The following is a 26139-nucleotide window of genomic DNA, read 5'->3' on the forward strand; positions in this document are numbered from 1 at the left end:
CAATTTATTTTAAAATATTGTATGTGCAGAAAAGCTGCTGACTGTTGTTCTAGTCTATGAGTGTCCCTTTCACGCTGTTGCATTTTTTCGCCTTGTAGTATTTGTACCATTGCGGCAGCTGGAGGCCAAAACTGAGCATTGTTTCAGACACTGCATAAGCATGTCGCAGGTGGCAGTGCCTGTGGTGTCTGCTCTGCAGATCAGGGCTAGGTACCACTGCTTGTGGATGGCTCCCTTCACCATCCCCAGAGGCCTTATGCCTCCTTCTGACAGAGGCAGCCTTGTGTCCTCTGCCTCTCTGCCAAGTAATGGGCCCTCTCATTCAGAGCTTGCTGTGTGTCTTTGCATCTGAGAGACTTGAGAGAGCCTTCTGGTGATGTGTCTTACTGAAGACAGTAATGGAATATATAATAAAAGTTCCTTAGGAAAATGAAGTTTTCCCAAATATCAAGTCCTGATCCAAGTTGCCTTCCTCCTTCCCTGTGTTTTTTGCAGGAGAAAGGGTAAATAGGAAAAACAAGTCATGTAGCTGCCCATCGTGACAATAGATAACAGTAAGAAGTTTTAGTGGCTTTCCCCTCTTGTGCTGCCATTCTCTCTAAAAATTTGGCATGCTGACTAAGAAGGATACAATGGAGAACTAAGACTGTACAAATGAAACACAGAGTGTACCATACTTAAAGAAATTCAGATTACTGTCTTCTGGAGGAAAATGTTTTTATGAACCAACTTTGCTTTACAGCTCTAAAAAGCAGTAGTTTTCCCTGTCATCTCTGGACTACATTAGTGTCAAGAAAGTGCTTCTCCAATCAAGTGTGCTTTTGAGTTTATGAGATATGGGCTTGGACATGGTTCCTAGTGGTGTCTGTTGCAGGTTCTGTCAGTGGTCTTACTGGAAACGAATTCAAGCATGGGAGTAATGGGAGGGACCTGTTTGCTTTTATATTCTCACTTAAAATCTTCTTAGCGTCTTATGAATAACAAGAACCTGATTTTGCCTCTATTTACCATTTTTCAGTACAAATCCATCACTAAAGACCCAGTTCTGTGCTAGCATGGCGCTCAATGAAGCCCTGTTAGAAAGTTACCATATTGCAGTCCAAACAAATAGCCATAGGACTCTTGCGTGTTTTATGAGCTCTTGGAGTCTGGCAGAGTCTCAGGTTTGCCTTCTATCTTCAAATCTACTTTTTTAACTTGGGAAGTGGAGAGGGAGTGAAAGAGAAACTTGAAGAAATCAGACAGGTAAACAGGCTTTGCAAAGGGATTTTTAACACACCACTGCTTTTATTTAAAGCATGCTGTTGGTTCTATTTAGCAACTCTGCTGCCAAGCTCCAAACCCAATCTAGTTCAAGCTTCCCTTGGGAGCCCCATTTACTGAATTTGTGGTGAGTCAGAAAGCATTTCTACCTGCTTGAGTGTGCTCCTGGGACAAGGAGAACTGAAGAGGAGAAGCTCTTTTGCCTTTTTGTGTTGGGTTCTGATTTGATTTGCTCCCATCAGATGAACATATACTCCTTTGGGGGTGACTTACACCTGTGGCTGCCTCCATGACAAGCTGGTACTCCTCAACAGGAGTTATCTTACAGTCTGGACCAATTGCCTGTTTGCTTCATAGCAAAAAGGTCAAAGAAAGACCTTCCTTTCCTAGCTCAGATTTCTGTACTTCCAGTCTGCAGCCGAATACACAATTCATCATGCCCCTAAACCAGGGCTATCTGTCTCCTCATTGGCCCCTTCTCCAAACTGTACGAGTCCATGCTCGCTAGCAGGGTGTAACGCTTACACGCAGAAAGACATTACAGATGCTCTCCCGAAAGCTGCACGTAATACTAATTTTCCAATGATAAAAATTCAGTAGAGAATGCAGTGCTCATTGATTGGAATTTCAATTTTTTTACAGGCTTTCCATGCCATGGCAAGATTAACCCATGGGCATTTCACCTTTTTATGTTAGTGATAGATGTGATCCTCCAGATCCTAAATACTCTTTATCTGCATCTCATCCACCCAGAACATGTATATTGAAAATGCAATTGATTTGTGGTGCAATTCTGAAATCTTTTCCCACCCCATATAGAGATATATTTTAGCGTTAGATTTTAAGAGATGTGGTGGAAAATGCTGGATTCACCAAAGTAAAAGGAGAGCAAGTTGCTACTCAGGCCTATTCATTATTTCTCAGGTGGTAGAAAAAAAGCATTCAAGTAATATAACTGCAACTCCCTGTTCAATTAATTTTTTTAACCTCCTTTAATCCTGCAAATGTTTCATGTTTTTCAGGTGAATGATTTACAGAATGTAAATAGGTGTATAAAAACAAACTATTAATGCAGTATGAGTACTTTAACTCACCTTTACTACTAGGTACATCTAACTACTGCAAATTGCAGATACAACGTTTTGCTTAAAGCTGAGACAGTGGAGGGGACTGACTTTCAAAGGAGTATTTCTAGTGTAATACTTTATCATTCAGAATGATGCTGAAGCATAAACTAACACTAAGGGAGAAAGGAGAGAAATTGTGTTTCTACTTGTGTAGGCCTGCTTGCATTTGTGTGAGGCGATCTTAGGACAGTTTTACTCAAACAGGAGAGGAGGGGGTAAATATATGTGTATATTTGTGTAGTACAGTAAGTTATTTCCAAAAGTTATTGAATAAATAAAACATTTATTGAGTAAAATAAAACTTGTTAAAAGCATCCAACCTACTTCCAATGGTTTGAACTATACTCAGGAAAGCCAGTATTGAGTAGCAAAATAAATTGCATTCCTTTTGCATTAAGATTGCATTAATGTTGTTGTTTTGCTTGTGATATTTTGATTGTCACATACATTTTGGTTTGCTTCTTTCTCAGATTGCTTTGAGAGGACTTTCAGCTGGTGCAAATGTGCAGTGCTTCCCCACTGTTCATGTTTTAGCTGAGGATGGACCCACTGAGGAGAAAGTGTAGTTAAATTTGGTTGACTGCGTTTTCCCCTTATCTCTCCATTTCTCGTTCTGTTTTATCATGCTAATATTTTAAAGGTGGCAGGTAAATCTTTTTGTTATGAACCAGTACTTCACATATAGCCAAATGGTCCTTTGCCCAGCAGTCATCTTTTCAAATCAAGGGAGTCTTTCAGTTCACCTTGCCAAGCTCTTCTGTCATTGGGAGGCTTATGTGTTTCAAGTGCTTTGCCAGACTGAGGTTTAAGCAATAAAGGTAGCACTCCATGGGCAAGATATTGTGTTGTCTCATGCCCTTTGCAGTCATTAATGCTCTTTTCAAGTCTGTTTCCTCCTATTCCTCCCAAAATGATAGTGCGAAATCTCATGGCTTGTGCTGGCATCAGAAAGTACTGAGTGATCTAGGATTGGGCTCCCTATGTTTAAAATGATCTTTAATTTATTCTGTCATAGCACTTCTTGAGACACTAACCAGACATATTCTTTGCCTGTGATGTGATGTCCATCCCTGGGGTAAGAGCAAGCTATTGTGAGGCTTTGTTCAATCATGTAAGTGGCTCCAAATAGTCTTTTTGATGCCTTGCACAGCTTTGCAAAGCTGTTATGTCCTCAAAAAGTTTAAAATAGTGTAACAAAATGCTGTGCTCAACTCTGTAGTCCCCTGTCCTGAAGCAGAGCTGGTACTTCTGCTGACTGGCTGTGGCTGTGAAGTCCCATACAGGTTGTGACACAATAGCATTATGCATTATTGGTGTTGAACCTAGGGAAAGGCTACAAGAGAACTGATCAGTCTTAATATCTAGCAGCCCTAATCTTAATTTTCTTTTCAGCGTCTTATAAAACTTTATGAAGATGAGATGACTGAGAGTGGCACTTTAAGATGTTCACGTGCCATTGTTGATACATGATGATAGAACTATAGAGAAGAAACAACTTTCTCCACTCTTTTTTGATATTAGAATTTATTTCAGGATGTTCATCTGTTTCTACTTTTTTATTGTTATTATTTGTTGGAAATATTAGTGGGACCAGCTAGTCCTCTTTAATTGAAGTATTAAACTCCTGTTTGGTAAAGGCTTTTCTAAATATGTTGTTAGAAGCCTCTGAAAAAAAGATCTATCAAAACCTATCAACCAAAGCTTTTTCCCCAGAAAAACCTTTTCCTGATCCATAAAGAGGATAAAAAACTTTGAAACACTATTAGTAACAATAAAATAATAATAAAACCTCAGCTTTTTTTAATTTGCTGTTGAAAATGAAAACAGATGAAGGTACAACCTTTTCCTTGGCTTTGAGTTCTTTTTTTGACATAATGTTGACTCGAGAATATGCGGGTGAATGTTTCTTAGTCTTATTGTTACTTGCTACCATGCTAATCCTTCAAAATAAAATATGAACCTCTTTCTTCAGGGAGCAATCATATTGATATCTTGGTATACACTGGATTAAAAATACTTTTGTTTGTATGAATGGACCTACTCACGAGAGTAAAGTCCCCTTCCTAAGTAGAAGTTGGATTCGGACTGAGTATTATCAGCCTAGTTATTTGCAGAGGCACAGGGACACAATGGGAAGCAGAAACAATTTCTTTCATATTGTGCATCAAAATCATTCAGATGTTCTAGAAGGGTCTGCTTTATTTCCACTTTATTAAATGTAGTCTTGCTTATCCTTATACCAATTGTGTGTGCGTCTGTTTTCTGAAGGTATCTTCTTTTATTTATTGTAATATGGGAATATTGTATTTTTCAGTCTGTAAATTAGATATTTGATTCAATGCAGAGGCAGAACACAAGAGTGCTAAAAATGTCCAATTCCAGCAGGTGAAGGCAAGAGATGTTTAAAGCTTGGTGCATATAATGTTTATATTACATTAAGTACTCTGTTATTGCACAGGATGCTTATTGTTAGTGTCTGTAGGGAGAATCAGTTCCAGAGATTTCAATTTCAATAAACTGATTATGCAGTTCCACCACATACAATTAGGAAGGTAGTAATGAAATGGTTATGAGATCCCTTGGCATTCTGTAGTTGTTTTTTTTTTAATTTTGTAAATAACATCAGGAGCATTCTGAAGGGAAGTGTTTATGTATTTATTTATTATTGATCTAAAAAAATACATTTAACATTATTAGTTATTGCAAATCCAGTCTCAGTAACAGGAAGGAGATAAGCTATATCCACATTATTAAATGCAGGATGCCTGGGGAATTGAGGAGATTTATCCTTTATATAAATATATTAAATATTAATGAATAGTAATTACAGAAATTAATTTATATCTGCATTTAATTTTCTAATAACTTTTCATAGCTTTATTCCTTTGTTGCAAATAATGCATATTTAAATACATCCCCCTGACAAATACCTTGGTTGACTACAGAATGATCTTGTCCACTCATCAGAGTGCTTCATGTACTTCACTGGATAAGAGAGAGAGGATAAAGGGAAAAGAATTTTAATCCAATCAATGCTCTATGGCTCAAGAAGAGAGGAATCTCATCTCTTCTGAGGGCAAGAACAGAGGCAACACAGGGAGGATTCAAAAACTTACAAAGATTGCTGTATCTCACTGCAAGCTACACTTGGCCTTTTTGGGATACACTATTAATAATCATCTATTTTGAAAAGCCTAAAAGTATCTTGTTTGCAGTTTCTCATCAATCTGTGTGGAATGTTTTGGGTTTCCACAGCCTGATATTCTTTAGGTAGAAACTATATGGAAAGAATGCTTGCATTTATCTCAAAGTACAACTTTTTGTCCTCACAAGCTAGTTTTCTACTTTTCCACCAATAACATTTATTGTTGTTTTGTGGTTGATTTTTGCTTTCATTTGAGCTCAGGTTTGGGCACAAAACAGCTCCAGAAGAGAGGTCAGTTCCAATTCTGACATGGATATGTTGCATCATCTTGGACAAGTTAATCTTGGGCAAGACCACGGTCAATCTACTCCTTGCACCTGAGTTTCTCCATCAGTGAAATAGGTGGAGGACATTTCTTCTCCTTTTTCACTAGTCTAAACAATTAGATTCAGGAGAGAGATGAACTTTTCTGCTGTTTCAGGTTGCTAGAACTGGGTCCTCAGACAGTAAGTTGGATATGAACCATGTCTTACTGTGTCTGACTGCAGAGCTTCTAGACTTCCAAAATTTTTATGAGCTCCTTTTTGTTTTTCTTTTTGTTGTTTGTGGTTTGGTTTGTTTTGGTGTTTGTTTGTTTTGTTTTGTTTTGTTTTTTTAATATAGATTACAGGTGGGAGAAACATCTATATGAAATATAAGAGAAAAGAAAGGAAAAAGGTCAACTATGTGTGCTTATTTTTTTCCTATTCAAGCATGTCTGGATTCTCTTGGGAATAAGACAAACGGATGAGTCTTAATATGAGGGCCACCAGAGGCCTATGAGGATTTTACACAGTTCTCAAATAGTCAAAGAAAAATAAGTTTTTGTGTCCTTTTCTTTTCCCCGAGCATGGTTAGAATTGGGTCATTACTACCCAACAGGAGGACTTTTGACTTTCAGGAAATGGTTTTTCAGTGGTAAACTAGATTTGCAAGATCAAGTGTCCATGAAATCTTCACAAACAATAAATGCATCTTCCTGTTAGCAAGACAAAGAGATAGTTGAGGGAGATTTGGGGAAGAAGACAGAGGGGGTAAAAGGATTGCTGCCTTTGGAGGACACGGGTACCAATTCCCACCAGCTCAGCCACACAACAGAAATCACAAGAAAATTTCCAAACAGAATGGCACAGAACAGTATTGTAAATATACCAAGGTGGCAAAAGGGTGGCAGTTTGATAATGCTAGTCACTTCAGTTGTTTTGCCAAGTTATTCTCACTGCAACTAACAGTGATGGGGAAGTACATTCATTACCTTCTTCATGTTAAGCTGATTGTAAACAGTGGTGGTTTCTCTGTCTCATTTGAATTGTCTGCTAGTGCCTGGTACATATCTGAAAACCAAAGCACTTTTAAATGCACAATAAATTTATTATAAGAGGGAATCGCCTGATTCCAAGGATGATGAGAGCATGTCTAAAGAAATATTTAAGTCAGAAGTGGGGCTCATATCCCTCCTATGGGACACAGAGGGAGTGCTTCAGCATTTTCTGGGACCTTGGCAAATAGCACTGTTTTCATGTGTTCCTCTTGGTCTTTAATATTAGAAGATGCCATGAAGTTGACGTGTTGTGTCAAACCTACAGAAATTAATTAATATTTTTATATTGTAAAAATATTTGTAAAACAGATCTATCTAATTCAGGATAGAATTTGCAATTTGGCCAAACGGGAAAGTGTTGAATCGTCTAGATCCTCTTGTATTAATTTATTTATTTTTAATCAGCAGAGGAGAGCTTGAAAATATAAAAATTTTTAAGCACTCAGAACTGAAAACTTCCCTGGGAACCTGCAGGGATTCCCGTTGAGAAGGGTGAATGTGTTGGCCAACATGGAGTTGAGCAACATGTCAACAAACAAAAGTGTCAGAGAAGACTGCGGGGAGTCTATTGGTTTGAGCATCGATTCAGACACGTGTATTAGAATACAAAGAGCTACTCTGAATCTTATCTCCTGGCCTGCTGCCAGGTTCATTTCCAAGCTCAATGTTTCATGCTGCCAGGCTGAGTAATCCATGCTTTTGTGTGTCTGGACATACCAGCTCTGCTTGCTTTTGGTGCAATACATGCTGTCCTCAGTGCGAGAAGGCAGAAAACCCTCTGCAAGGTTCTGTTCTGCTTTTTGGAAGCAAGCGATGTTTCACGAGAAGAGGAATTTTTGTATAAAACTTACATTGTCAAGCTTTCCTACCTCTGGAGTGAACATGTAAAAATCCAAAGGTGTTGTACAATGGTTTTTCAACTGTATTATGTTGTGCCTGTTCAAAAATTTGAAAAGGAGGTCTTCAGTATGGTTTGCTACTTGAAGTAATTTCCAGTTCTGCCTGCCAGAGCCCAATCTCTTAGGATTGAGTTTTAGGGTGAGGATCATAAAAATAAGTGGTCCAATATACTGTAAATGTGAGTCACTGTATGTGTTTGAACAGTCCACATCAGTAGATGCCCAAAGATGAATGCTTTCTGCAGAAGTAGCCATTACATCTTTAGCAGTACTGCAGTTTAAGCTTCCTTATGCCACATTGCCCCTGCTCTGCCCTTGTGTACTGAACCCATGTGGTGAACCAGTTCAGGGAGCCCATCCTGCTGATAAGAATATATACCCCATCTGAGGCACCGCATGGGTAAAATGAAAGGGATTGCCAGCACGTCATACTGTAGCAGATCCATAGACACATGGGTTAGGTGCAGAAATATATGCTATTGTTGCACTTCATGTTCTTTGAGAGGACATGATGTTTAAGCGCAAAAACATGAACACAGAAGGGGTTTTGTTTAGCTGTCACTTAATCCCCATGCCTGTACATGTTGGCAGTGTTATACTGAAATTAGGCAGAAATGTGCAGGCTTAAAATTGAACAGTAAAAGATGTTGATTCATGCCTGCTTAATATAATGCATGTCAGGACTAGATCCATAAACTCCCAACAGAACTGGAGGACATTCAGACCTTCACAGGATTCATCTTTTTGAGTGATCCATTGGAACTCTCCTGTATTCAGCTGAACCGCTTGAGTGTCAGACAGCAGAATTTGTTCAACTGGATGTAAATTTGGGAAGAAATGTCCACACCTGGACTTGGCCTTTAAAAAAAACAACCACAAAACCACCACCACAAAGTAAAAACTCAACCAAATATTTGCTGAGAACTTTGATGAGTGGAAAATAGTTGCAGGGGATTTGCCTAATTGCACATGAAAGAGCTACACAAAGTCCTTCAAGAATCTAAACCATAGTAAGTAAATGACTGGAAAGCCTTCACTGAGCACCATCATTGCTGCTGAAATGGCTGACAGCTATAAAAATTAACATGTTACTAATTATATTAGTGCTAGTAAATGCTAGGTTTCATTATTTTTATTCATGGCATACTGGGCAGAAAATAATTCAAACTAATGATTCTAAAGGTAGCCAGACAATATCATAGAATCATAGACTCATAGAATCGATTGGGTTGGAAAAGACCTCCGAGATCATCGAGTCCAACCCTTGGTCCAAATCCAGTCCATTTACTAGATCATGGCACTCAGTGCCACGTCCGATCTGCGTTTAAAAATCTCCAGGGATGGTGAATCCACCACCTCTCTGGGCAGCCCATTCCAATGCCTGATTACTCTCTCTGTAAAGAATTTTCTCCTGATATCCAACTTAAATTTCCCCTGGCAGAGCTTAAGCCCGTGCCCCCTTGACCTATTGCTGAGTGCCTGAGAGAAGAGACCATCCCCCACCTGGCTAGAACTTCCCTTCAGGTAGTTATAGACGGTGATGAGGTCACCTCTGAGCCTCCTCTTCTCCAGGCTAAACAACCCCAGCTCCCTCAGCCTCTCCCCATAGGACTTATGCTCCAGTCCCTTCACCAGCCTTGTTGCTCTTCTCTGGACCCGCTCCAGCACCTCAATATCCTTCCTGAACTGAGGGGCCCAGAACTGAACACAATACTCAAGGTGTGGCCTCACCAAAGCAGAGTACAGGGGAAGGATCACTTCCCTGGTCCTGCTGGCCATGCTATTTTTGATACAGGACAAGATCCCATTGGCCTTCTTGGCCACCTGGGCACACTGCTGGCTCGTGTTCAGCTTCCTGTCAATTAGTACCCCCAGGTCCCTTTCTGCCTGGCTACTTTCCAGCCACTCTGTGCCCAGCCTGTAGCGCTGCATGGGGTTGTTGTGGCCAAAGTGCAGGATCTGGCACTTGGCTTTATTGAACCTCATCCCAGTCTGTTCCCACACAGACTGTCTTGGGTCTTCTGTGCAAATGGGCCCTTATATCTTGACAGAGTGATGACCTTTCAAATGAAAGTAGATGGCTTCCTGGTGACATAGAGGGACTGGCTGAAATAGTTGTGACCATAAATGGTAGGGAATGTGAAAGAAATGGACTTGGGGAAAATAGGACACAAAGTAGTTTTGTGGAAGCTTTTGAGCCTAGGGGATGGTAGTGATGCCTAAACATTTTGCACTGTTGAAGTGTACTTACTATGTGACATAGGATATACAAAACTCCAGCATCACCTGGGAGCATTGTTACAGTCCTGCCAGATGAGGGAGTGGACCAAGGAAAATCCTTGCCATAAGAATTGCTTTGGTGCATTCTGTGCATTTGGTGCATTTGGTGCACCCTATTCAGTGTTCACTGCTCTTGTCTAATATGCAGAGGATTGGAGTTTGACACAAAATTGACTGTGGAGCTGGGCTGTTAAAACAGACCTTGTTAGTTGGAAAGATGAGGGATGTCACTTCTAATGTGTTCCCACATGTTTGCTTCTGTGATAGCACATGGAAAGGAGAAGACTGTACAGGTCTGGCAGATAAATGAGTTGTTTTCAAAAATCCTGACTGTGGGTCACATTTGACTGCTCAGTTTGGGATGTGAATTCACTCTTGGCCTTTGTTATCTCTGTGAAATTGTCCCCCAAGGTAAACGGAGCAGAAAAATATTCATGCTAGAAATGCTGTCAACTGCTATTACTACATCATTAGTATTTCTTGTCATTTATTAAAAGCGAGTGATAATTCTTTAATGTTCATTGGCACTACAGTAGGAATGCCCTGTGGTTTTGTGTTGTATCTTCAGTAAAAGCTATCAAATATGTTCAGGAAAATGAATGGACCCAGAACCTATGAATTTCCTAGAGGAGGCAGGAAAAGGATTTTAGCCTCCAGTTTGTGCACTTGGGGACCCATAAAAATCAAGCTATTATACTTAGGTTGATTTTATAAATGACTCCACATCTGCTCCAAAAAAGTTTGGGGTATTCAGAAACCAAAAACCCTGTGGTACATGAGGACTGAGAGATGATTAAGCATGGCTCTGACATATATCTTGGTATATGGCACTCCTGTCATGACCTTTTGCAACTTTCAAGAGTGCCCCTTGAGAATAACACCAAATTGGTGCATATTAAAGAAATGGGAGAGTTATTTTAATTCAAATACTGATTTGGAATCAAGTTGCCTGACAAGGTGTAGGGTAGAAATGTGGTGGAAAACTCTATTTGGTTCTTGGTGGAGTGCAATTCAGTGACATCTGGCCTCCAAATATAAAAACTCAGTTTTGATTCTTCTGTTTCATTGAAATTATTTAAAGTAGATTAAAAGAGGAGAATTATGACAATGACACTTTAGACACTGTATTATTTTCATCAATTGTATAAAATTCAAATGGCAAAAAGATTTTAAAACAAAAAACTTTTCTTTTAAAGTACAAATTATGTATGTGTTGTTTTGTCCCAGAGTCTGCTTTTAACCCCCAAACACTGTAAACCTATGTAAACCAGGATTTATGATGGTTGTAATTGGACTCAATGTATTACAACTGAAATTTGCTAGCCAATTAAGAATTATTAGTAAAATCAAGAATTTCCGGAATGGGGGCGGGGAGAGAAAGCTGTCTTTGGATATTTTTTCAGAATGACTTTCAGCCTTGCTTAGGGGGGATAAAATGAGATGCTATTAGGAAGAAAAGTATCTCACCAGAGCTTGTAGCTATTGCTGTCTTGAATGCTTATGCAGCTGCTCCACTGGAGCCAGATTGATCCATTCACAGGCAATGATCATTATATATCATTTCATACAGAAAATGCAATGCCTTTCTTTTAAGTTGTCCTTTCTGATGGATGCTATTATACTGAATCTTATTGCATTATATTATAGTTCTGAAATATTTAGGTATTTATGTCTTTGGCAAGTAGAAGAGTAGAGTGTGAATATGATACTGTGTTTGAAAATATTTATCTTCATGGAGCGGGAAAGTACTCTTGGAAGATGAGCTGCTCCTAATGAGGAAATTCTACCTTCTGTTCCAGCGTGTGAGGGTGAAGTGTAAGAGGCCTCCAGCCTTCAGGATTCCCTGATGTGTTTTAAGACCTTCTGTTAGTAGCAGAATGGTTACTATCTACTGGGATTTCCTCCACTCTTGCAATTTTAATGCGAAATATTTTTTTAATCCAAACACAAATTTATTCTAAGAAAAAATAGTGTGTTTAAAATTGCCTTATGTACTGCACTTGAGATTTTTTTTCTAAGAGCCACTCTACCTTTAAAAATGTAAGCAATTAGACCCACATATTTTTAATATTCTTGAAGTCACTGTGTCAGTGAAGACACTGTTTTGTTCAAGAATCCTCATAAAAGAGGAGGAAAACAGCACAGAAAAAGGAGAAGCTGAGCAGCAAAGAGGAGCGAACCCTTTAGAACTCTGAGCTTCAAAAAGAAATGAATGAAGGTTAAAACCTAGATAGGAGACATAAATGTTGTCACTTTTCTTTGCAGTGACTAAACCATTTTTTTCTACTCCCTGAGCTGTATATCCCATAGTGGGTCAGCCTGAAGTTCTGATATGAAATTATTTCGGTGCCCGGAGCTCAAGCACAGAGGCACACTCATTATGCTGCCTGATGTTGTAGGTAGGCAGCAGCCAATGCTGCCATGCCTTCACTCTCCAAAGCCTGGGCCCTGCTCCTGAGGTGTACAGTGTATAGGATGCTCAAATAACTGATCAAGTCAACAGTGACTCTACCTTGATGATAGTGTCCTAATATTTTAGGGAGCTATGCCTAGAAAACCTGATGCAGAAAGATCAACCCCTACTTAAAACACCAAGCACTGGCTTATATGCTGTTCGATGAACTCTCTTCCACCATGCTGCTCCCCATCAGCCTCTAGGTCTGCTGCTTGTGTCTTAGGAGAACTTAGGAGATATCTGTGCTGCTTGATCCCTTGCCTGGCACTTTGTGCGCTGCAAAGCAACACCACAGCGCTCTTCGGCTTAGCCCATTGGTATTTCAGAGCAGCTGGGCTGCCAGGACTGCTCTGTGACTGAGGAGTCCCAGCATGGAAGTGTTACAGGCAAGGACTGTGCTTAGAGACCCCCACCTGCAGTGCAGGCTCCCCTGAGAAAGCACAACATTCCTGCTAGCAGCCTATTGTGATAACCTCCAGCCCCAGCATATGACACAACACAACACAACCATTATGCCATCCTGAAAGGTCAGAATGTATGCACTGTCCTATAATCCAGTGCTTAGGATTTCAAACTTTGCAGGACTCAGAGATGCTTTAAAAAAAACCTTCTACTTTAAAATAAAACAGGAAGCCTGTGTCTTACTGCCACAATTTGTCTCAGAGTTATTATATGACATTAAACTTAGGGGGAAGAAAGTAACTTCCATGTAAGGAATTTCATGCTGTTCACAGTAGATATCACTTGGTATTAACTGTGTACTTGCATCTGTGCAGCTGCCAGAGCCTGGTTTTTCAATACCAAACAAAACTGTGTAAAATAAAAGAAAACATTAAAATTCTTATGAAACCTTGCAAAATCTTGCAACCTCTCCAAGATCTGAGGAGTGTCTATGCACAGGATTGCCTTACCCAGGAGCACAAAGAAGCATCACCAGTGCTTCATGCTAAAATTTATTTTAGTGAGACTGCTCACAAGAGTAGATTAACAAAGTGTAGGAATGTGTTGCTATCCTCTGCTGTTTTGAGCAAACCCCATCTGTGGTCATTTTTCAAAAAGAAAGGATTTGGAGGATACTGTTGTACAACTTGCACCTCCTGTGTTTCTCTGCAGGTAATCTATAGGCTGCTGGAGACATGCAGAAAGGGCTTGCATTTGTCCTCCAACCAGTGCTCCGCAGAAATTTCACCCAGAAGCCAAATAAAGATTTAGGATATATTTCAGCAGTGAACCAAGAGAGCAGCATCAGAACAGGAAAATTTTTGTTGATAACAGGTCATGTACTCAGCTAGCTAAGGATAAAGAAAGAAAAAGATATTGTGTCTATAAGTCTAACTAAGCCTGTGGGTGTGCATTAAGGACTTAACTCAATTTGAAAAATGCTGCCCAAATTTGTTTCTACTGTGCGCAAAGTGTTTTTAGGCCTCAGATGAGCCATTATATTTATCCAGCATGACATCTTTTAAAATATTTTTGAATAAGAAGCCTGTATGGAGCATACATATTAATATAGCTTAAGTGAGCATGTTTGTACTCCTGATAGACAAGAATGGCTCATTTGGAGCCCTCCCAATTTTATGCTGTTTAGGAGGTGTGCTAGATCCCAGATGAAAACCCACAAGAAAATGTAATTAGTGGAACAAAATTTACTGCATATACCCCACGGCTAGTTTTTACATTGCAGCAGCTTTGCTGTTAATTTTAATTCTTCTCCAAACTACTGAAAACAAGAAGTAATTGAGTTAGGGACCTAATCACATAAAAAAATCAAGCCTTATTTTCCAGTCCTTCCATACATCTTTTTCTTCAAAGAATATTTTTAAAGGGACCTGATCCTCTATTCATTAATAAAATAAAGCAACCAGGCTCTCAAACTTTGACCTTGAATTGTAACCTGGCAGGATCCAGATAATGGAAGCTGAAACAGAATGGCCAACTTTCTTGAGTAAAGATTTGTAGAATCTTACTTCTGGTTCACCAAGTTTCAGGCCAAAGCAAGTTTTACAGCCAAGTTATAAATATTTGAAAAATTTGAAGCATAATGGAAATGCTGACAGAACCTTAACCGCAGAGGCATAAGCAGCTCAGTGTTGCAATCTAGCAGTGCTGTTTTGACAATTGTTATATGATGGTACAATCCAGGTCTGGAGAACTTTTAGCTAAATATATCTATTTGAACCTAATTTACTTAGACCTTAAAATAATCATTCACATTAAAAATCTAGAGCACTCTGACGTATAGATCAAGACATTTTCTTTCTCCCTAATATATACCAGACAGGTACACATTAAAGTACACAATAAATACGCAGAGAGAGTATTAAATCACTGAGGTGGTGTTTCTTCAGACTTTTCTTCCGATCACTATGTACTGAACAATATCATAAGAGCAATATATCCTTCGAAGTGTTAATATGTAACCAGAACAAACAGACAACATAGGAAAGGTGGAGAAAAGTTAGATATATAAGCAAGAAAAAGTGAGTTATTGATTTTATTGACTGGTTTGTTAACTTCTGACATTGCAATAAAGCCTTATTTATTTGTATACAGAAGACTCAATTATATAGATACATATTATTTAAACAGCCACATTATTTACAGTGGAATTGCAGTTTCATAAATAATATAGACCTGCACTTCTCAAGCTGATGTTTATCCATTGTTACCATTTAGGGAATTGTGGTATCCACAAATGCTCTTTGGAGGAAAGTCATTAGAACAGCATTTAGTAAAACCCATGCCATTATGCATGTCCAACGCACACTAGCACATATAAGCTGTGTTCTTCACAGTGACTGAAATAAAAACTGTTGCATCCTGTGGTTCTGTGACTGAAGGAAGCAGCATGCTGGCAATACCTGCTGATACTACTACCCTAATTGACATGCTCCTTTGGTCCAGGACTCCTCTATGCTCTGACAACCCAACAACACTGTCTGTGAGATGAAGTGGTGAAGGTGGTGAAGGTCTCAGAGGAGTTGCTGGGCACTAAGCCTAAATCTTCCTTTTGCTAGCTGAACACCTAATCTTTCTTTCATTTATGGCAGCCATAAAGAACAGACATTGGAAATTTTGGCTGTTTCAAACCAGCCCTGGCTGCCTTTAGCATATCCTCAAGGTTGGGAGCACTAAAAGAAGATATTAAGAAGGGAACAGCATTCCAATTCCATAAAGCACATCAAGTGTGCTAAACCACCTTTTGGTTACCAAAGGATCTGACTTGCAGGAAAGGTGGATCCAGGGTTCTCTACGCTCCACTTTGGCCAGACATAAGACAGCTTCTCTGTACAGACTAGCAACACAGCTGGGTTAGAGGGGCACAGAGTGTGTGTCTGTAGAGCACCATGTAAGCATAGCTGTGTGGCTTCCACACCAGGACTGGCTTCTCTCAGCTCAGCTGGGAGCATGGACAAAGAAGTTCAAATCTCTTTGTCTATATGTACCTTTAAACATTGTCTTATTTTTTGTACATACTGCTGCATCCTTCTAAAGGGTTGCATGGGTCAAAGTCAGATGCCAGAGCTCTTACAGAATAGTTAAAAAATGTTTTCTTTAAAAGCGCTTTTAGAAGGAATCAGTGATTACTTTTTGCTCAACTCCAAATTATATTTAGGAGGCATGTACACGTAGTCTGAGATCTGACATTATCCTCAAAGTAAATAATATGACAGCTGATGCTGGTTTTGTGTTGGTGTGTAATGGAGTTAGAATAATGACAGGACAATAACATTATAGAATTCTGCAAAGCCCTCACTCAACTTTAAGTGGAAGTAAAATGTTAGAAATGAGAGGACTATAAAATAATGCTTTGTAAAAAGGATAAAAGAATAGTGTTACCCGAGTCTATTAGTGACATAACACACTATGAATTCAATTAAATTAATAGCATCTTTTACCAGTAGTTATTTTTCAATTACTGTTATGCTGAAAAAATAAACAGAACAATATAATATGAAAATGAAGGTGATGTAGAAACTGATTTGTTTAAATATATGTATCTATATAGAGAGAGGCACATATATATATATATATATGTGAAAACAAACATTGGTATGGATTAGAAACAGTTTGTGTATTCCGTGTAATTTAATCCTATTAGGATGTGTCTCAGTGCCCTATTTGAAGCAAGTTGCCTGCCACTTGCTATTTTGGCAAAGCTAAGTTGTGTGGCTTCTTTTTGCTTTTTTGCTTCCTTCTCAGCATGTTGTTACAAAGAGGTCTTGCATGTCTAGGTGCTATTAACTAGGAGATCTTTCATACACTTCAACTATCCTGGGATATATGCCTTTTACATGTAAAGTTTTTTTAACCTGTGCTGTTATTCTTAAACCTTTCCTAGAGAACTAATCCAACAGGTTTGTAATCCAGTGGGAGTTTGACTCTCATAAAGGCAAGATCAACATATTACAGGAACAGTATCCAAATGTTTGTAAACCACTTGGTTTTTTCTCTGCAGATATTTTGGGGTATTTTCAGCGTACAAAAGACCATCCTAGTGGCTGTTACAGTGTGTTTTATTATCATTGACTGGTAAATAGCTGCTCAAATCCAGACACAATGATAATGTTGGCTAGTTGTTCTTCAGCTATTTTTTATATTTTTAGCTTTTGATCTATGGAGGAGGGAAGGAATGGAGGGGTGGATGTGTGAACCAAAAACCCTTGCTTTGTTTTAAACTTGGTTTAGTAATGGTAAGGCTTGACATAGTTTGCAAGACCTAGTCAGCAGACAATGCTCTTTAAAAACAGATTGTTTGGGAATTCCTGGCAAAAGTTTATTGTAAATAGCCACTACAATTGATTTCAGGCAATAATGAAGAGACAGAAGTTAATTCAGTTCAGGATTTACAAGATCTGGAGGCATACATACCATGAGTTTCTGGAATTCCCAGCCAACAATTTCATTTGAAATAATGTCTCACCCTGCTGAGCCGCATCATGAGAACCTGCTGCAGATATCAAATGGCACAGGTTGCTTTCGAAAGGCTGTTTTATCTTTGTAGCTAGGAATTTCTGAAGGTACATATGCAGCTAAATAGGTTTATAATGAAGACTTGCCAGTTTTGTTATATAGTGTGACCTAGGAGTGTGGTCTCCTGCATACAGAGTTGCTGCCACTGTTAAGGTTTCCTCTTGGATCTCGACTGGACTCCTACAGGACACCACTCTGTGGGACGGCTCTTTCAAGGGCCTCAATAAAGTCCAAACAGCTGAACAACCTGTAATGAGACACTTGATGGAGCTGCCCCACAGGGCTGTGTAAAGACCACAGCAGAAAGTGTAAAATTGTTTAAGACACCACAGGGATGAAACCAGACAGTGAACTCAGTAGCAATAGTGCTAAACCACTTTACCAGTAAACCACTGTTGCTTTACCATACTTGCTGTTAAGGATGCTCCAGTAAGAGTTTACATATATTGTGGATTGCATTTTGCTGAATGCTGACTCTGCTGCCAGGTGCTTTTATTAGGTTTAATTTAATGCTTTCTTCCTTAACTGGATATTCTCCCCTCAACAAAATAGGTGATTTGAATTTTTAAACAGGGTCTCATAGGACCAATAGGATACTAGGTTCACCTGCTTCCTATCTTACAGCTTGCTCTTTCCAATCCCTTGTAGAAGTTGTGAGTTGAATTTCTGTCATCGACCACCTATCTGTGCCCCTCCTTTGAAATTAATCTATCATTATAACTTGTAAAAAGCAAAGCATTTCAGACATACTACCCTTTTCTTCCACCCAGAAGCCTGAAATCCTGTGCACCAGAGGATGTGTGCATCCACACACATTACCTGTAGTACCATCAGCCAAATATATATTAAGTAGACTGTGCAAGGTTCACCAGGCAAAGAGCAATGTATATCATTATAAGGTATCTTCATATTCTACCTTATTTCGGGGAAGAGTACAGGAGTCAGATGGGGAGGGTGAATGTCCAGAAGTTGGGCTCTTGGTGGAAAGCTTGCCCTCTTCCCTATTAGGAACAAAAATCACATGAATAAGTAAATGCCGTAAAAAATTATAAAGAAACTTTAGACAGCTATAAAGATGGCAAACTGAAACAGTTGTTCCAAAATAGATATTCTTTAACGTGCTCACTCTTTGGCATTTAGTAAGCTTCAAGGAATGGAAGGAAAGGAAAGTTTAATATAGAGAAGCCTCCTGCCCTTCTTAGCTAGGGATCAGCTGCCCAACATGAAATAATAATGCATTCAACTGTCCATCTTCTGGTTAAGTAACCTTTATCATCATTGCATTCACCAGCATTAACAGCAAACAGTGAGTATGAAATATTGTATGAATTCAGGTAAAACTGATAAGGTCTTTGTGACCTTAATGTGATTATATTTGTGGTAACATATACAGTATAAAAGAAACTAGAACTCTCAATATGAAGGGTCCAGTTCATAAAAAATGTATCTACCATTAACAAAAGATTTTTATGCACTGTACTTAGGGGGTGAAGAAAAGTAGAATGAGTCTATTTTGAATAAAGAACATACTTTTGCAATTATATTCCTTCACGTTTTCTGCAGTAGCAACACTTCTTTTCTTACATGAAATATCTGAAGCGGAAGAATATTCATATAGGCACAAATAAGAAAAAAATTTCTCTTAGGGAAAAGAGAAAGAGGAAAAGATGAGACAATTAAAGAGGACCAAAAATAAAGATGGGAAAGAAGAAAATTTAAGGCTTTGGGAGAACTGGGGCTTTGAGTTATCTGTGATTTTTGAGCCTTGGTGTGGTAGTTTTTTGTTAGGTGGTAAATTCAAATGGTGGTTGCCCAGGAGAAGTTATCTGTAACATGAATCACCTAATTAGCCTGATTTTCATTATAAACAGTCACAGAGTTTTAGTGTTATCAGTCCTAATCCAGAAAGATGTAGGTACATAAATACAAATCAAGCTCTGTGCATATGAGTAATGAGGACAATGATTTCAGCTACCTCATATGCCTTGTGTGGGAAGATCCCTTAGAAGAAAGTATCCACAGGGATCAGACAGAGATGGCATTTTGTGCTCTACTGGCAGAATGATTTTGAGCTCTCCAGATGATTTAGTAGCTTTGCAGTTCCAACTGTGTGGCAGTTTCAGATAAGTATAAAACTGTGGTGTTTTACTAAAGTAATGAATGATACACTCAGTAAAGCAAAGCTGCTCTATTCATTCTGCTGTCTAATTCATTCTGTTTTGCATGTAGAATTTTTAACATTTCTGTACAGAATATTACATTGACATATATGTCAATATGGTAAATCAATTTATACCATTTCTTTATCATGCCACAAACATTTTCAAAAGTAAACGAGAAGGTTTTTATACGTTGGTAGGGGAAAATTCAGAATGAGAGTTCTGTAAGTTGACACAATCTGACATTGTGGAAGACTTGCACAGTATTTGTATGTTGTGCTAAAAGGATTGAACAGTAAAATAATAACATCAACCATTGCAGTTCTGTTAAGTTTCAGAATTAAGAGGTGTTGGTAGTAATCCTACTAACATGCACATCTCTACTTCCTTGTGTTTCTTTGTGAGGGTGCCTAAAAATAAAAGCTTAGAATCTAAAGTACAGGTCAGTAGGAAAAGGTGAATTGCTTAATCATCTATGGAATAACCTGGTACTTAGACCAGTTTTATACAATCCAAATGAGTGAATTTTGTACCACATCTTAGGCATGGACTGGAAGGAGACAACTATCTAGTTACTTAAGTTAAATATGAAACGTCTAAGCTTAAATTCATACCTTTCAGTGGATGAATCATTATTCTAATGTAATTTATGAGATTGATTTTCTTTGCTGAAGTAACAGGAATATCTCCTCTGATAACTGCAGGATAATACCATTGTAAACTGGATTCAGCATAAAATCTCAATTTTCTCTCTTGCAAGTACTGTGTTTGTGAAATTTTGGGTAGCAATCTGATTACTAAGGTTTTATGATGAGGTGATTTGTGAAGGCTTCCTCCCTGCTAGTCCAAACTCTGAGGAAACAGGAAAATGAAAATAGTGAAATTAAGAGCCATAATATGGTGGGTTTTGGCAGAATGAAGATTGTTTGGGAGGTATGTTATTTTTATCAGTTGCATCTTTTTCTTTCAGCTACTAAATTTTGTTCAACAAGATTTTTCTTGGTATAATTGTCGACAGTTAAGGGTTCATTTAATGAAGAGATGAGTTACTTTAATCAGAGATGATGGACTTCCACACACCATACCTGATAATAGTTTGTTTAATTTCTTTGAAAGTTACATTTTTTCTCCTGATAATATTGCTTTTGCTCTAAATTTGCAACTATATTATATGCTCAGACAGTGAGTTTATTAGTTTTTTAAATGTAAGAACTATATTTCTCCCAGATAGTATTTTTAATTATTTCATTCTCAAAGCTGTATCTTTACTGGGAGTTGTCTCAGTGAGTAAAAAAATGTCTACTCTCGATTTCTTATTGTTACGGTAACTGAGATAAATGCAAGTAATTTAATGTCACATTTTGGAACTGTATCTAAAGATTTTAATATGAACTGTTCTTTGAAATGTTGTGTTCTTTTATTAATGTTGCTTCATTTAAAATATTTGCTTAAATCTCAGAAGGATTTATGTGTTCTTTTGATTACTGAAAATCTAGTATTATTAAATTTGATCTTGCTTATTTTTCAAAGCATTGAGTACTAAAGAGAGGTGGCCTAGCATCTCCATGGGTCTGATACAAATGTGAGACATATTGAATTAATTCTTGAAGAACATATCCAGATAATCTGCTGAGACTAGTCCTATGCTGCAATTTGGTCATTGGTTTTGAGTGAGCTTTGGTTCAGAGTTCGAAAAGAGATGCCAGTGTGCCTTTGAGCAGGCACAAGAACACATCCGCAGAAGGGCCAAGGCAGAGTTGGATGTACAAGTTTGATGCACTCAGTTGTCTATCCTGTAATGCTCTTCAGTATAGTTCCATCTGCCAGTCAGCTGCAGGTTTCCTGCAAGCATAGGACACTGGGTGAGACAAGGGCATTGCATCCAAGAGAGGATGCTGGGGAGCACATGCAGGCTCACCTTGTCAGAACTGTTGGTAGCCCTGGAGCAGCCAGGAGCCACAGAGCGGTTTTGTGTTTTGACATGTTTTCCTGAACAGTGTAACCACAGCTGAGGATATCTAGGTGCCTAAATGGTGCTTATATGAGAATCCAGATCGGAGTCCCTCTTCCCCATTAGTTTAAAGTGGGGAATTACAGCGTTCTCTCCTTCTTGGGGTACTGGAAGATAAAGACACTTAGAACTGAATTACCGTTTGTATTGCTGAAAATGTGTAAGAAACAAAAAGGAAACAAACTGTGGAAAGCCTGTTAATAACTAGTACATTTACAGTTGTAATTTTGTATGAGGCTCAGAGGCCTTGGGCCTTGGGATACAGAATTTCTTTTTTCTTCTGATCTTTGTCTTGTTGTTTTCTCTTTTTAAAACCACATATTGTACAACATAGTTTTTCACTTGGTTTGGGGAGGGTTTTTTTCTCTTTTTGATGAGAGGACAAAATGTTGCCTTGGTTTTACTTAGCTTTATTTTAAATAATATTTTATTTTAAGAAGGTTATTTTACAGTGTTTACAGTGCACTTCAATTTTTTATTATGTCATGCCCTTCCAGCCCCTTGGTGGGATGAGAGGTGAACGTATGCATTATATAATTCATAATTAATTTATGATGAATCACATATGATGAATACTGCTTATTAAATATTAAAGCCTTGCCTACAGTCATGGTGGTACTATGGCAGTAGCACAACTGTCTGTTCCGATGGTACTATTGAGCAATTGACCTAGGCTGTGATATCAGCACCCAGTTATAAGAGAAGTCTTAGCTACTTCCCTGGACAAATGGTGTTAAGGAGAATTGGCTCTCTTTCCAGAGTAAGTGCCTTTTACTGCCTTCTCCTTTCCCCTTGTGCACCACCAGTTGGAGGTATAATAAGAGTGCAATCTCTGGAAGGCATAGTTGAGAATAGAGAAGGTGCTGCTGGTAGCTCCTCAACTCCATAGGGACTGTTATGAGTCCTAGTTCCTTCCTTCAGTGATAGAAAGCTGGACAGAGTTGAAGAATAGCCTAACAGAAGGTAATGGCCTGGATCTGGACAAGTGGAAATCCAGGCTAGATTTTGACAGTCCATTTTTATTAGTGAGGATTGGAATTCAGACAGGGGAATAATTTACCTGCAGAGGTCATTCCAGCATCTGTAACTGATCAGCTCCCAAATAAAGGCAGTAAAATAGAGGGCAGAAACCATGTAGGGGATGGCTTGCTACCAGTTTAGGGCAGTTGGTCCTAATGAAGGTATTTTTCCAAATTCATAGCAATAAATCTGGAAATCAGAAGTTGTAGAGAAATCAGATATAGACAGGGCTGTCCTGACTCCTCTGAAAACAAGGGAATCCACCCAGTCAACATTATAAGGCAGAAAAGGAAAAGTAGCCTTCTATCGGTGTTTTGTGCTCTGCTTTACCTTCCTGGGAGCATTGACCTGTGTGTCTCACTGAATACAGCAAGGAAAAATGCTGCCGCTGTGTGTGATGCAACAGAGCTTAACCCTGAAATCCTCACTTCACTGTATTTATTGCCAGCCCAGCAGGCAGATTTTCCCTTGCATTTTCTTGATTCAACTGGCTGTTATAGCAGATGGACTAGAAGGTGCAGGAGAGATGTGAGAATTTCAGTCTGAGAATATGGCATGGATAATTTCATTTAGGATGCCACCTAAGACCCCATGAGTGCATGTGAAAGTGTGTGCTGTTTTCCTCAGTTGCCTGCATCTAAGGGAAAGTAAATTAGAAGAAGCAGGCAGAGATTTGAGCACTGAAATAAAAAAAAAGGATCGTCTGTGGTGAGTAACTGTGTGAAAGGAATGTAATCCTAAGTGATTCCAATTAGTACAATGCAAAAGGAAAGGAGTGTAATTAATTTTGGCTTGATGTATAATCAACTTGTACTACACAAAGATTGTGAGATCAAATATTGAAAATCCTTAGGGTACAGATAGCAGAAATCAGTTGTTCTTTGGATAGCTGTACCATGGAAAAAAGAATACTAAAGCACAGGTATATTTTTTCAGAACTTATTATTTATTTTCTGAGAGCTCAAGCTATAGAAATTGAAATAAAATCTAATACTAGTCAATATTTGACTATGGTTTTGTTTTTTTCCCAAAGCTTTCATAGGATAATTTAATGATTTGACAGATTATCAGGAGCTTGTTTTAATATTAATTAAATAACACGCAAAGACAGAATTCTCAGTCCTTAAAATTACATAAATAAAATTGATTTATAAGATTTGATCTTAATGGGGAGTGATATATTCATTGGTATTGAGCCTTTGATCTAATACCACTTTATACATACCGCTGTGATGAGAAGATTAAAAAAAAAGGATCATAACAGTATGTGGAAATTACCAAAGGAAAAATTATGTTCAGTAACATAGTGGGTTTTTTGTATAGAAGGGACCTGTACTGGGGAAACCCTGTCTTTGGTCTTAGGGATGACAACTAGGATTGTTATGCATTTGAAAGAAACAGTTTTCACTGAGTCTCACATATCTCTCTTTTCATTTAACTCAAATTTGTAAATTGCAGATAAAGTTTGGTGACTGCACCTCTTTTTGCACATTATTAGGCAATTGTTAGAATACTCACTGATTATTGTAGGTCAGCTTATTCTCATTATTAAATGACAGTGATCATTAAAATGCCAAACATATTTTTACAGATTTGATCTTTATAAAATATCAGCAAGTTTTTATGATTTTATTAGTTCCAAATCAGATATTTCAATAGACCATTTGTAAGTATTTCTAGAAAAATATCCATTTCTGAGTTTTTGAGACCACACAAAAATATTTACAAATTAATCAGATTTTCAGATTTCTGCATAATAGCTCTGCACATTTATTGTTTAATCTAATTCTAAAATTCTGTTATGATTGACGCCTTGCTGTAGAGAGAGAAGTCAATTGAATAATGTGTAGCAGTCAGTTTTATTTGTACCTTAATGTGGTGAAGGTGGATTTTTTTTTTCACATTTCCATTATTTATAAGTTGTTCCCCTTGGAGAATATATAAAAGAATTTGTTTTAAATGAGCTGATAATACCCTCTTTAAAATTTATAAGTATGACAGAATCATATCCTTTTTCCTTACCACTCAAGGATGTGCCAAGAAACTGGTTCTGAATTCTCCTGCTATTCATAGGACAAACTGGAAAAGAGCATCTTGTTAAGGTTTACTTAGAAAAGAATTTCAACCACTCATCAGAAAAAAAATAACAGAACAGGAGGTATTGTACCAACCAGCAAACCTGGTGCTATTGCCAGGATTTTATTTACAAGAGACCACAGTACTCTTGCAGCTACGTTTGATACTTGCTGTCATTCTTATAACTTCAAAGATCAGTGTGGGCCTGATCATGCCATCAGTGCTGACAAACTGTGCGAATCAGTGCAAGCCCTTCCCTCAGTGAAAGTGGAGGATTGGGATGTAGTTTTGAAAACATCTTGGTACTTTCTTACAACTGATAAGATGTTTTTATTTCTCTTCTTCCCTTTCAAATCAATATTGCAGACTTCAGCAAAATCCAGTAGGGCTGGACTGTGTTTTGTGTTTAGCAAGTCATTAATGCCCAGTGTATAGTTTGATTGTTGGATATTGATCATCTCAATAAATGCTGAAAATTCCTTGGTTTCACAGAGTTTTGCTCAACCTCCACATGCATTTTAAAAAACAAGATGTTATTTGGAAGCATACCAGTTTTCAGTTATAATAGTGCCTTTTTATTCTGCATAGTAGAGTCTTTGCTGCCTCAGTAACTGGCAAAAGAAAATGCTTTATTAAGATAGAAAGTAGATGTGACTTCATTGTTTTTCAGATAATTTTTGCTTCCAGAAATTACAATGGCTGATGTTCACCTAAGCATAAAAAATGCAGTTCCCACATGCGCGGAGTGCTCATGTAGACTATGTAAATCGATGTATAATGTAACCCACATTAACTGGGTTGATGATATCTTCAGTTTCACTGCTGTCAAATTTCTGTAACTCCTTGAATGAGTTGACTGGTCTGAATGAATGTTAGCATAATTTATGCAGCTGATAAGTGATTTGAGTGCTTGAGTTATTGATAAAGTACTTAAACATATAATTTTCAGCTTCATGTTATGTGACATCAGAGTAGGAGGTAACGTGGCAGTCCCCAGGCTTGATATTAAAGTCACTTTGCTCTTTGGATTTCAGAGGCCAGAGGAAACACAGTGCTGCCTGACACAAGCCCAGCAGACCAGCACCAACCCAGTCAGTCCCATCCTGCATTCCCTATTGGACCTCAGGTCAGTATCTTTTCTTTCAACTAATTGAAACATACAATTTTATAAAAAATAAATAACCATGATTGATCATCTTTGATCTGTGTAATGTAGAAGACGTGATTCTCTTTGGCTGCATTCAATGTTACAGAAAGGGAGCACATATATATTGTGTATGGTTTAGAAGTCATGTTTGGCACGATCAGTTTTTTGTATGTTTTTCTAAAATAAAACCTAAGCAGTTTTGCATATTTAAGAGGTTAAATTA

General features: G+C 38.2%; 1 protein-coding gene across 1 annotated transcript in view; it reads left to right on the plus strand.

Moving 5' to 3' along the window:
- POU6F2 (POU class 6 homeobox 2) overlaps positions 1–26139 on the plus strand; it is a 302709-nt gene that overhangs the window by 99013 nt on the left and 177557 nt on the right. Inside the window, exon 3 of the mRNA XM_008921312.2 lies at positions 25804–25895. Coding sequence (XP_008919560.2) covers positions 25804–25895 — 92 coding nt within the window. The remainder of the gene's footprint in view (positions 1–25803; positions 25896–26139) is intronic.

Source organism: Manacus vitellinus, unplaced genomic scaffold (genome assembly GCF_001715985.3).
Source record: "Manacus vitellinus isolate BGI_N305 unplaced genomic scaffold, ASM171598v3 scaffold_3_pilon, whole genome shotgun sequence".
NCBI lineage: Eukaryota > Metazoa > Chordata > Aves > Passeriformes > Pipridae > Manacus > Manacus vitellinus.